The 13,692-nt window shown below is 39.1% G+C and overlaps 1 protein-coding gene across 2 annotated transcripts; it reads left to right on the top strand.

Annotated features, from left to right (window-relative positions):
* Nucleotides 1–13,395, top strand: LOC110529047 (protein SSUH2 homolog). Of its 2 annotated transcripts, XM_036984221.2 has the most exons (12): nucleotides 1–194; nucleotides 6,166–6,267; nucleotides 6,589–6,664; nucleotides 7,714–7,843; nucleotides 8,133–8,193; nucleotides 9,723–9,844; nucleotides 10,053–10,115; nucleotides 10,235–10,317; nucleotides 10,469–10,561; nucleotides 11,450–11,555; nucleotides 11,970–12,077; nucleotides 12,707–13,395. In XM_036984221.2, exons 1-12 carry the CDS (start codon nucleotides 170–172, stop codon nucleotides 12,845–12,847), a joined length of 1,110 nt encoding a protein of 369 aa, XP_036840116.1. In that variant the 5' UTR covers nucleotides 1–169; the 3' UTR covers nucleotides 12,848–13,395. The 2 variants fall into 2 exon arrangements, with proteins under 2 accessions (XP_036840116.1, XP_090098129.1); XM_090242003.1 differs by lacking the exon at nucleotides 1–194 and having other exon boundaries at nucleotides 6,087–6,267.
* Nucleotides 13,396–13,692: the final 297 nt, after the last annotated feature.

Here is a 13,692-nt window from a genome sequence, read left to right on the forward strand (position 1 = left end):
ATGACCCGCCTACCCTACAACGGTATGGGACATGACGTTTGGCACCACTTCAGCGTGTTGGGGAAAAGCTTTAAGAGCTCTGGTGTAGGCGGTATTAAAGGGAGGGTAGACAGTCTGGCGATAGTGGAGCCGCTACAATTCTATCATCTCGTTCATTTCATTTCTTAAGATGCTCAATCCTCACGAGGGCCAAGGTAAGTGTTTAAAATGTATATGTCTAAAATGTAGTATTTATAACAACAACAAAAAATGCTTTGGATGAGTAGGGTGCGTGCGGATTGTCTATTACTAAAGCACACACTGCAGACCAACATTCCGGAGTTAGAGGAAGTGTCATATTTCAAAGGCTTGGAAGAGCGAAATCGGTGAAGACTCTACAACTCCTTGAATTCATGTATTTATTTATAAGGGCCCAACCAACCAGTCTATGCTTTTAGAAATACAAAAAATGCTTTGGATGAGTAGGGTGCGTGCGGATTGTCTATTACTAAAGCACACACTGCAGACCAAAATTCCGAAGTTAGAGGAAGTGTCACATTTCAAAGGCTTGGAAGAGCGAAATCGGTATTTTTTGTTGTTGACTACTCCATAGTGCTGAGAGACTAGTGCTATTTGAGTCTGTTTCCGTTTATATATGTATCATGGTTTCCGTTTTTCCCCCCCAGTAAAAGTAGGCTTGCATTATGTGAGTTGAGTGCTGTAACACAGAATAAAACAATTAATACACTACCATATGATGGTAGTGACTGCCCATTACTGCTTATCGTTTATTATTTTTTATTGTATTTTATTTACACTTTTACTGATTTATAAACTGGGTGGTTCGAGTCCTGAATTCTGAAAGCCGTGATATATTTAAGCAGTAAGGACGAGGGGTTGCGGTATTTGGCAGTGGTGTAAAAAGTACTCAATTCTCATACTTAAGTAAAAGTAAAGATACCTTACTAGAAAATGACTCAAGTAAAAGTGAATTGCTAAAATATCAAAAGTAAAAGTATAAATCATTTGAAATTCCTCATATTAAACAAACCAGATGGCACATTTTTTCTTGTTTTGTTTGATTGACGGATAGCCAGAGGCACACCAACACTCAGACATCATTTAGAAACGAAGCATTTGTGTTCGATGAGTCCGCCAGATCATAAGCAGTAGGGATGACCCGGGATATTATCTTGATAACTGTGTGAATTGGACCATTTTCCTGTCAAAACCTTTGGGTGTCATGGAAAATGTATGGGGTAAAAATTATAATATTGTCTTACATTTTCCCTGACACCCCAAAGTACTCGATACATTTTGAATGTTTAGCAGGACTGGAAAATGGTCCAATTCACGCACTTATCAAGAGAACATCCCTGGTCATCCCTACTGCCTCTGATCTGGCGGACTTACTAAACACAAATGTATCGTTTGTAATAATGTCTGAGTGTTGGAGTGTGCCCCTGGCTATCCATACATTTTAAAAACAAGAAAATGGTGCCGACTGCTTTGCTTAATACAAGGAATTTGAAATGATTTATACTCTTACTTTTGGTACTTAAGAATATTTTAGCAATTACTTTTACATTTGATACTTAAGTATATTTAGAAGCAAATACTTTTAGATTTTTACTCAAGTAGTATTTTACTGGGTGAATTTCTATTAAGGGATCTATACTTTTACTCAATTATGATAAATTGGGTACTTTTCCCACCACTGAAAATAAATCATACATCACTGAAAAACTGGGATCATACACTTTTCAAGTATTACCATCACAACTGTTGTATTTTCCCAAGATTGCATTTAGGAATGTTGCGCAGTGACTGGGCTTAATTACAGCACAGTTCTTTCTGCACAGTAATCAGCTGTGTGATACGTTTCACGCTCCTGCCACCTGACTGTTGTAATTCAACAGGTAATTGAACGACGAAGCTCATGAACAGCTTCTGTAATTCATCTGGTTTTTAAACAATGATCTAGGCCTAGACCTCAGAATATAATTATTACAATATTCATTTTTTTAATTTAACCAACAAGTGATTCGTGTAAATAATGTTCATGGCTTAACAAGAAAGCAGCATAGTGTATGATTTCTTTGCTAATAACTACATCGCTATGTAGTCTGATATGGAAAAAATACAGTCCATATGAAAGCTTGATTAACTGGGCTGGTGAGCTCGGCAGTTGTTGTCGGGCCAGCAGAAGGCCCTAAATGTCGAGCCCTGTAGTCAGTCTCTTTAGCTAATCCACTCCCTGTAACGTTACTCATGTGCCAAAGAAATATCTCCACTTACTGGAGTAGACAGACTTTGGGCCTGGTTATCCCTCTGGCTTCACCTCTTCCTATCTGGTGTGACTCACAAATGTCAGGTAATGACTGTAGCTCTCGCCTTGGGCCAACCAGTGCAATTTTGCAAATAACATATTTCTATGGCAAGTTTCGTTAAGATCGGGCCTGTGCTGTCTGAGATATTTCATGTGACTTAACACTATAGACCAAAGTTCTGAAGTTAGAGAAAGGGAAGGGATTTCATCATTGGGGACAATATGAGTCAAATTAAAACTTAAAAAAGTTTTCTCCCTTCTGTTATTCGTTTCCACCATAGACCGTATAAACAGTTTTCCACCCGCACCTCGACCCCTTCCACTCTACAGTATCATGTCACTGGCAGTTGAAAAATATCAAATTCCATGACCGTGACAGCTGCACATGGAAGCTGCGGCCCTACGGATCACGATCCAGCGAGCTGTTTTTATTACGGTCACTCAGAGCATCTATGCATATCTATACCATGCAGTATTGCCTTCAGAAAGTATTCACACCCCTTTACTTTTTCCACATTTTGTTGTGTTACAGCCTGAATTTAAAGTTGATTAAATAGAGATCTTTTCTGTCACTGGCGTACACACAATACCCCATAATGCCAAAGTGGAATTATGTTTTTCGACATTTTTACAAATTAATAAAAAATTAAAAGATGCAACGTCTTGAGTGAATACGTTTTCAACCCCTTTGTTATGGCAAACCTGAATAAGTTTAGGAGTAAAAAGGTGCTTAACAAGTCATCCAATAACTTGAATGGACTCTCTCTGTGTGCAATAATAGTGTTAAGTGTGATTTTTGAATGACCTCATCTCTGTACCCCACACATACAATTATCTGTAAGGTCCCTCATTAGAGCAGGGAATTTCAACCACAAAGATCAGGGAGGTTTTCAAATGCCTCCCAAAGAAGGGCACCTGTTGGTAAGCAGACATTGAATATCTCTGTTAGCATGGTCAAGTTATTAATTACACTTTGGATGGTGTATCAATACACCTAATCATTACAAAGATACAGGCATCCTTCCTAACTCAGTTGCCGGAGAAGAAGGAAACCGCTCAGGGATTTCATCATTCTTTTTATTTAACCAGGAAAAGCCTATTGAGACCAAGAGTCTCTTTTTCAAGGGGGACCTGGTCAAGAAGGCAGCAACAATCAATACATTACAGAATTAAAACATACAACATGATCCAGCCTAAAATAAGCATTTACACTCCTGAGTCTCCCATCAAAAATGGTAGTAACTCCGCAATACTAACCTAATTGACAAAGGGAAATAATGAGGAAGACTGTACAGAATGAAAATATCCCAAAACATGCATCCTGTTTTCAACACGGCACTAAAGTAATAATGCAACAAAAAAATGTGGCAAAGCAAATCACTTTTTGTCCTAAATACAAAGTGTAATGTTTGGGGCAAATCTAATACAACACCTTACTGAGTATCACTCTCCAAACATAGTGGTGGCTGCATCTTGTTATGGGTATTCTTGTAATCGTTCAAGACTGGGGAGTTTTTCAGGATAAAAAAGAAACTGAATGGAGCTAAGCACAGGCAAAATACTAGAGGAAAACCTGGTTCAGTCTGTTTTCCACCTTGCAATTATGAGATTAATTTACCTTTCAGCAGGACAATAACCTAAAACACAAGGCCAAATCTACACTGGAGTTGCTTTGGGGTATGAATACTTATGTAAATGATATATTTCTGTATTTCATTTAGTGATCAAATTAGGATCCTACATTTGTAGCATCGTATCAATGTTAGGGTCAGTTTCTGGGACATGGAGCAGTAGCCTAGTCTACCATATGGAACTATTGCTGTGTCAACAATGCTCTATCAATTTTCCAATGTGGTTCAGTGGAGAAGATAAACGTCAGCTAAAGACCGTAACTATAGACCATATAACCCCCTATAGAAACGTTCTGAAGCAATAAACAGTTCATGGTCTGCCTTGATTAAATCAGGTAATTGACTGTTGCTCTGTCTCTGTCCATTAGTACTGTAAGCCTTACTTTTGATGTGACTTTTATTTTTGCGTAATGTATTGAGGCACTGTTATTGCTTGTACCCTGGCAACTTTTATTGTGAAAGCAGTAGTTTTCTCAGAGTTACCTGCGAGTGACTAGAGTAAAGATGCAGAGTGGATGTTTGTGACTCCTTAGCTGTATCTGTTGGACCGGGAGAAATTCTATGACAAGTAATAGTGTTCCTTTGTAACCAACGATGTATACAACCCCTGGATTGCTGATGTAATGTTTTGGCCAGGCTTTGAAGCCACCGGTCGGCCATATTGGCACCCCCCAGTAGGAGCAGTCCTCTACAGGAATGTATGGAGTTCTACAGTATTTCCATTAAATGTTTCAAGGGCAAAATTACATGTATTTAAGTATTTTTTTGTTGTAGTGGGGACAGTGACATTAGCACTCTCAAAAAATATACTTTAAGGAAAATGTTTATATATTTCTTCATTTTTTTATTTGAATGTTCAGCTCACATAATATGATTTTAAAAGTATACATTAAGTTGTCTGTAATAGAATAAATGTAAATAGCTTCCCAAAACATGTTTTCCAATGGAGGGAGGAGTACCAGACCTGAACCCCATTGAAAACCTCTGGAATGTGATCAAGAGGAAGATGGATGGTCACAAGCCATCAAACAAAGCCGAGCTACCTGAATTTCTGCTCCAGGAGTGGCATAAAGTCCCCCAACATCAATGTGAAAGACTGGTGGAGAGCATGCCAAGACGCATGAAAGCTGTGATTGAAAATCAGGGTCATTCCACCAAATATTGATTTCTGAACTCCTCCTAAGTTAAAACATTAGTATTGTGTTGTTTAAAAATGAACATGAACTTATTCTCTTTGCATTATTCGAGGTCTGACAACACTGGATCTTTTTTGTTATTTTGACCAGTTGTCATTTTTTGCAAATAAATGCTCTAAATGACAATATTCTTATTTGGAATTTGGGAGAAATGTTGTCAGCAGTTTATAGAATAAAACTAAAATGTTCATTTTACCCAAACACATACCTATAAACAGTAAAACCAGAGAAACTGGTCATTTTGCAGTAGTCTCTTCATTTTTTTCCAGAGCTGTATATATGTGCCCATCTCAGTGAACTAATCCATTGCAGCCGAAAATGTTGTCAGAGGCTTCATATGGAGCTTGTGACGCAATTGCAGAGCCTCCAGAGGCATGCAGAGTACTGCTCCGTGTTTCACATAAATTTGCATATGAAAACTGTAACTGGCACGTAGATCGGTAGCATTCCACATGAGGCATTCCACATGAGAAAGGTTGCCAACTCCTCGTGTAGCCGATTACCGACAACTTCAGGAGAGTAAGGGCAGAATCTGCAGGAGTGGGAGGAGAATAATTGGACCAGGTTGAGTTTTTTTTCTTCTGGTTATCTAGATCTCTGGCGCCCTCTTGAGGCATTTGTCTTATTTCATCAAACCGTAAGCTCAATGCGTATAGTTAATTTATTAAAACACATAGAGGGTGTCTATATATGGAAAAATACACATTTAAGAAATTGACCAATCACTTGGTCGAAAGAACAGATGACTTTCGGTCAACCAAGATTTATTTTTTGTCGGGGACAGCCCTACTTTCCACTATATTTACAGTTAATGAAGTACAGACAACTTCTGATAATGCATTGGACTGTTGTCCCAGGATGACAGTATGTGTGTCTTTTTACATTGTCTCCTTAACTAAAACTAAAGCTTCTTTCAATCAAGTACTGGTGACTTCTCACTCCTGATAAATGCATGGACTGTTGTGAATGAAGGAATGTTTACCAAAACAGAGGATAAAAACCAAACTAAGGCTGTTTTTCTATCTTTCAGCGCTCTATGCCCCCACAGTGCCCTCCCCAGGCCCCATGGTTCCCCCAGCTAGCATGTTTGGCAATGTACCAGGGTACGAGGACACTTTAGCTGGCGGAGGAGGTAGGTGTTATCATCAGAACCCTCTAAAGATACTCAATATCATCATATCGTCATGGACATTTCATAATGTCTAAGATTCTTGAAAACATTTGGGGTGTTATTATGAATTTGAGTGAAGTCAGTCTTGTATTATAATGTTATGACCATTGACTGTTTTAGAGACGAGCAAAATGTTTTAAAAAAAAAACCCTATGAAGTCATCAAGTAGGATCCCTGAGATCATTCATACCAGGTGATATAGAGTGTCAGTGTGCTCCATTTTAATATTCAATCATTGATGAAAGTATGTGTGAACTACCTAATGCCTTTGTGTCTCAATAGGTGGATATCTCCCCCCACCGATGCCCTTACACCCGAATCGCGATCCAGAGCCTGCACCCGTACCACAAGACTGGAAGTATGGACCCATCACTGACATTACATTATGACATGGACGTTAGGTTTAGATTGATGTTACACACACACACACACACACAGAGAGACACACACACACACACACACAGAGAGACACAGAGAGACACACACACACACACACACACACAGAGAGACACACACACACAGAGAGAGACACACACACAGACACACACACATACACACACACACACACACACACACGGAGACACACACACACACAGAGTATTGATTGATTGATTGATGTGTTCCTTGTTGAATGTGGAGGTAATGTATTGGATGCTCTTTAGCAGATGCTTTTATCCAAAGCGACTTACAGTAAGGCACAGTGAGTTCATACATGTTCGATCCCTGTGTGAATCTAACCTTTGGATTTCTTGCACCACGGCGCAGGGTGACGTTGCCCCTAGATGCTTTGCGATTTCCCAACTAGTGGTTAAGGTTAGAATTGAGGGGAAGCTGATCCTGGATCAGTAAAACTCCTCCCCCCCCCCCCCCCCCCAGGCTCGTGAAACCAGACTGAATGCTCTCTTCGTTTGTGAGATCATTCTGCTTCAAAAAGGCTAACATAATTTTGGAACAAAATTCTCTCAGGCCCAGGAGTGAAGTTTCTCATAGGTACAGATCTAGAATCAGCTTCCTCTCTCTAATCCTAACCTTGAATATTAGTGGGGGAAATGCTAAAATTGACCCAAGATCATTCTCTTAGACAATGTTGAGTGTTTTGCTTTGTCATCATGGCCTACTAGTCTGGACGACCATTTCTTTGTTCATTGATTAAATCTGTAGAGGACAGGGCACCATTAAGGGCTTTCCACCATTAAGGGCTTTCCAACATTAAGGGCTTTCCAGACACGAAGTGGTGGTGGATTGATTTTCAATAGAAAATCGGATAGCATTCTTGACCAGTAACTTGGGGTACTACAACATGAGGTGTTGTCATGCACTGGCTAAGGGTGTCAACAATGCATTGACCAGCCAACCCTGTTCTGCGGTGTCATCTTGAGGAGGCTCATATTCTCTCATATTGTCTAGCATCCCCTCCATCACTGAAGATGTGGCGCGGGAGCGTTTTATAATGTACGCGTCTGGTAAATGCTGCTATAACAACGCCCCTGCCAAGGATGGAGTCATCACTAACATGCAGGCGTTCAACACCTATCGGGTAACACACCGTCCATCTTTTCTCTGCTCCCCTTCTCTCTTTAAAAAAACCCATCTAAACATGAATGATGTACAATACATGTATTATTATAATGACTTAATATTTTTGTAGAATTAAGTACATTAAAACAATGTGTTGTTTCTTTTTCATGTTTAAAGAGGACAATATGTCAGATGAAGCTACTGTTTTGCTCTCATCGCTAATAAAAACCCCCACAATGATACGGAAAATAAACTGATGCCTCACAACCACTGATCTTATGTGCTTATTGTGTTTTTACTGTCCACAGTACCGTTTGGAGACATTCACAGAGTCTAGATCTACAGAGTGGGCCACCAAGCCTTATGAAGGTAAACTACACTATCCATTATGCTCCCTACGAGTTCTTGGTTCATCCTCAGACCTTGGTTCTTTCAGATACTTTGAGCGTTTGATTGAGTTGACAGGGAGTGTCAGATGGTCGGGGTTTGCACTTCTGGGACTATGCCATTGATACCATTGAGCCAGGAAAGCTCAGTCAAGTGCAGGGAAAACTATTTGAAAGAAAACCAATATTATTTGAACCCAGGTCTGCTTATAGTCATTACCATCTGCCCTTATATTCTTTCCCATTCAGGATCTCATCAGTCCTTATGGATCCATTCAGGTTCTCATCAGTCATTATGGATCCATTCAGGTTCTCATCAGTCCTTATGGATCCATTCAGGTTCTCATCAGTCATTATGGATCCATTCAGGTTCTCATCAGTCATTATGGATCCATTCAGGATCTCATCAGTCCTTATGGATCCATTCAGGTTCTCATCAGTCATTATGGATCCATTCAGGTTCTCATCAGTCATTATGGATCCATTCAGGTTCTCATCAGTCATTATGGATCCATTCAGGTTCTCATCAGTCATTATGGATCCATTCAGGATCTCATCAGTCCTTATGGATCCATTTAGGTTCTCATCAGTCCTTATGGATCCATGCAGGTTCTCATCAGTCATTATGGATCCATTCAGGTTCTCATCAGTCATTATGGATCCATTCAGGTTCTCATCAGTCCTTATGGATCCATTCAGGTTCTCATCAGTCATTATGGATCCATTCAGGTTCTCATCAGTCCTTATGGATCCATTCAGATCTTATGGATCCATTCAGGATCTCATCAGTCCTTATGGATCCATTCAGGTTCTCATCAGTCATTATGGATCCATTCAGGTTCTCATCAGTCATTATGGATCCATTCAGGTTCTCATCAGTCCTTATGGATCCATTCAGGTTCTCATCAGTCCTTATGGATCCATTCAGGTTCTCATCAGTCATTATGGATCCATTCAGGTTCTCATCAGTCATTATGGATCCATTCAGGTTCTCCTCAGTCATTATGGATCCATTCAGGTTCTCATCAGTCATTATGGATCCATTCAGGTTCTTATCAGTCCTTATGGATCCATTCAGGATCTTATCAGTCCTTATGGATCCATTCAGGTTCTCATCAGTCCTTATGGATCCATTCAGGTTCTCATCAGTCCTTATGGATCCATTCAGGATCTCATCAGTCCTTATGGATCCATTCAGATCTTATGGATCCATTCAGGTTCTCATCAGTCATTATGGATCCATTCAGGTTCTCATCAGTCCTTATGGATCCATTCAGGTTCTCATCAGTCCTTATGGATCCATTCAGGTTCTCATCAGTCATTATGGATCCATTCAGGTTCTCATCAGTCCTTATGGATCCGTTCAGGTTCTCATCAGTCCTTATGGATCCATTCAGGTTCTCATCAGTCCTTATGGATCCATTCAGGATCTCATCAGTCCTTATGGATCCATTCAGGTTCTCATCAGTCCTTATGGATCTAACCGTAACTTGTGTTTCCTGTACCTGACAGGTGAACTGGCAGACTTCTACACGCAGACTGCCCCACGGCCGTGGGAAATCCCAGTGACCGGTCCCTCCCTGTTTCAAAACCACGAGGAGAACATAAAAGTCCCGTACACTTCATCTAACAAGGTGTTTGTCTGTCTGTTTGAATCACAAAGGGTTATTTTCTATTGTGGCTGTATTCCAGGTTAGACTATAATTGGCCAGGAAAGGACAGATTAATCATACTTTATCTTTTAGGACTTTAGGTCTAAGAATAGATCAACAAGTAAGCTACAAGAGAAGGTAAGATGTATGAGTGAGGTTTGGTTTGATGACGCTGCCTCTGTTTGTGCAGCCCTGCCACACTTGTAGTGCCTCTGGAAAGATGCCCTGCCATGAGTGCAATGGATCTGGAACAGTAAGAACACACACACACACACACACACACACACACACACACACACACACACACACACACACACACACACACACACACACACACACCTCTTTACAATTATCCATTGATTCTTCATTTAGAAAGTTTGTTGGGTCTGCAATGGATCTGGCAAACAGGGAGGAGATAGTCCCTGCAATCAATGCAATCAAAGAGGAAGGGAGAAGTAAGTCAGTCATTCATTAATTTTGAAATAATAATACAATGAAAAAAATACACTCTTCAAATCAAAGACAATCAATCTGCCTCTTTAAGGTGTACAGTACAGACATCCATACAGACTTATCTTATAGACTTGATGTTGTTTGTGTCTCTAGCTGCTCTAAATGTCATGGTAACGGGACTAAAGAATGTGAGACCTGCAAGGGCAAGCAGCAACTGTTGACCTACATCAACCTTAAAGTCGAGTGGTGAGTCCTTGGGATTTTAAAAATACAATTATAAACTCATTAAGAGATTTATAATAAAAGTGTAAATTTAAGAAATGTTTTTATGAAATTGTCAACTTTGACATATGTTAATAAAATTGGAAACTTAGTAAGATATTTTTTATAAAATTGAAGACTTATGAAGAGATTTTTAGTAAAATGTTAAACTTATGAAGATATATTTTTTTAATGGTACACTTAATATATTTTTTTGTAAAATAATAAAAAAAATGGTAACATTTGTTTACTTATCAAGAGATTTATAGTAAACATTTACACTTATTAAGAGATTTATAGTAAACATTTCCACTTAAGAATTTTTTTGTACAGTTATATTCAAAGACATTACATTTAGAGACAGAAATGATTGAATATGCAAAGTTGATTGTATTGTAAATGCAACGCAATATGCACATTTCCTAATGTGTTCACAATTCATGTTTTTTACTTTTTTATTTAAGTCGAATGGTGAGTTGTTATGAGGAACACATGTTTCTGTAAATCATATCTTCTTATTAAGAGATGATGGTTCGGAAACCAGAAATGGTCATAAAATTTAGTATACAAATGATGTACAACCATTTTTATTATTTCAGGAAGGATAATGTTGAGGACTGTTATTATTTCAGGAAGGATAATGTTGAGGACTGTTATTATTTCAGGAAGGATAATGTTAAGGGCTGTTATTATTTCAGGAAGGATAATGTTGCGGACTATGATATTATTTCAGGAAGGATAATGTTGAGGACTATGTTATTATTTCAGGAAGGATAATGTTGAGGACTATGTTATTATTTCAGGAAGGATAATGTTGCGGACTTTGTTGTTATTTCAGGAAGGATAATGTTGCAGACTTTGTTGTTATTTCAGGAAGAATAATGTTGAAGACTATGTTGTGGAGCAGAACAGTGGGCTGGAGGTTGACGATCTGAGCGATGTGACTGGAAAGACACTCTTCAAAAACGCCCAGTACATGGTAAGGAAGGAACAAAACAGACTGGGGTGTATTCATTAGTGATCACCGTAGCAAAAAGGCTTATTTCTTATCGGACATGTTTTGACCCTGCTTTACAAGGTCAGTCCCTCCTGTAAACCATTTAAAAACCTCTCTCTGCTCCGCTGCTTAACTACAACTTCTGTTTACGAACAAAACAGAACTCAACAGCTTTTACGTCCTGTGTCAGAGCGTTTAGAGTAAACGCTTTTCGTTCCAAAATGTTTTACTACAGTGCAAAACGTTTGCCCTTGTTAGGTTCCCCTTGTAAACTATATAAGTAACACGTGACATTTTTGTATTTTCTTTCTATTCGGTTAAAAAAAATAGTTTTATCGTTTCTGAGATATTACTGAAATGTTGTGTGTGACATCATCACATTCCTCTGTTCATCAGCTGTATCCAGTGTATGGCTTCCCAGATCCGTCTTTATCCCAGGCTTCAGACCGTTTGGTTAGAGAACACCAGGCGAAATACTCCCAGAACTCCCGCATCCTTCAACAGGTACAATATTTGTTATACCAGCGGTTCTCAAACCCGCAGCCGTTCCTATATGAACTATTCCAAAAGTAGCGCACCTAATTCAAGTTGTAAACTATTTATCAAGCCCTTGACTAGTTGAATCAAGTGAGTTAGTTCAGGACTACAACCGAGGAGAGGTTTGAGAACCACTGTGTTACAGTGACAGGTACAGTACAGGCAACTTTACAAGCAGAAGTTATAATATTTGTACACAGGATATGACAACATCTGTTAGCCATGTTTCTCAACTTTAAACCCTTTCGGGGGTGGTTTTCCGGACACTGATTAAGAAAAGTAAACTCGATGGAGAATCTCCATTTAAAATGCATTAATCTCCATTTAAAATGCATTAATCTCCATTTAAAATGCATTGATCTCCATTTAAAATGCATTCATCTCCATTTAAAATGCATTCATCTCCATTTAAAATGCATTAATCTCCATTTAAAATGCATTCATCTCCATTTAAAATGCATTTTACTCCCGGATTAGGCTTAATCTGTGCACAGGAAACCAGGAAACCGCCCCATTGAGCTCCGTACTGCTTATTGATGATCACCTGTCAATCAACTAATAAGTTAAATGGTCTCACTCTTCTGTTGTTGTTTCAGCAACAAACCATCGAGTTGATTCCCATCACCAAGGTGACCTACAAGTGGAAGGGAGGCATCCATGTTTACTATATCTATGGGAACGAACACCAGGTCAAAGCTCCTGACTACCCTGCCACCTGCTGCTGCTCCATCATGTAACCAGTCATGTCAGCCAGCCAGCCAGTCAGTCAGCCAGCCAGCCAGCCAGTCAGCCAGTCAGCCAGCCAGCCAGCCAGCCACTTAACCATACCTCTTTTGGTGAATGCGTCACCAGGCCAGCCCAATACAGCTGGCCTTGACTCTGCTTAGTTCAGCTCTGTATGAAAAAAAGGTTGAGTTTATCAGTTTGCTAGTTAGTTAGCTAGTTAGTTAGGTAGGTATTGTAGGTAGTTCTTTAGGGCCTTTTACCTTTTCCCCAGGAGTTTAGGGCTAAGTGTATTCTAATCAGTATACTACATGTTGTTTTTTATTTTTATAATAATTATTGCAGCCCTGGAATTTCATGAATTTGTTTTTTGTTTCAACTTTCAATTTTTCACAAGTAAATGACTTTATGCAAAGATATAGAAAAACTAAAGGCTATTGAAGCAAATTGCTGCACGTCTGATTCATTCTTGTTACATAGACTTTAGTACAGTCAATAAAGTGAAAAGGTGATATTATTATTCTATAATGAAATAAATAAATAAAATCATTCAAACTTCAAAGAGAAGTTAACCATTTATGTCTTTTATGTTATATCTCCCTGTTGTTAGTGTTTTTTAGGTCAGTGTGTTATGAGTGACAATGTTATGCTTTTCTGAGTGAGAATTGTTGCCAGTGTTATGGTCCAACGAGCTTATTTTGAGACATGTATGAAGTGTTTTGTTGGTTTGAGGGAGTTTTGGAGGTGAGATGAACTGTTTGGCCAAGACGCATGTTGGTAACGCAGACTGTGTGAAGAGTTTTGAAAAAGTGGCATCAGTATTGACCGACGCTTGTTAGCGATTGAACAAAAAAACTGT

The sequence above is a fragment of the Oncorhynchus mykiss genome, chromosome 7, assembly GCF_057628025.1.
Source record: "Oncorhynchus mykiss isolate SJ-2025 chromosome 7, ASM5762802v1, whole genome shotgun sequence".
Lineage (NCBI taxonomy): Eukaryota > Metazoa > Chordata > Actinopteri > Salmoniformes > Salmonidae > Oncorhynchus > Oncorhynchus mykiss.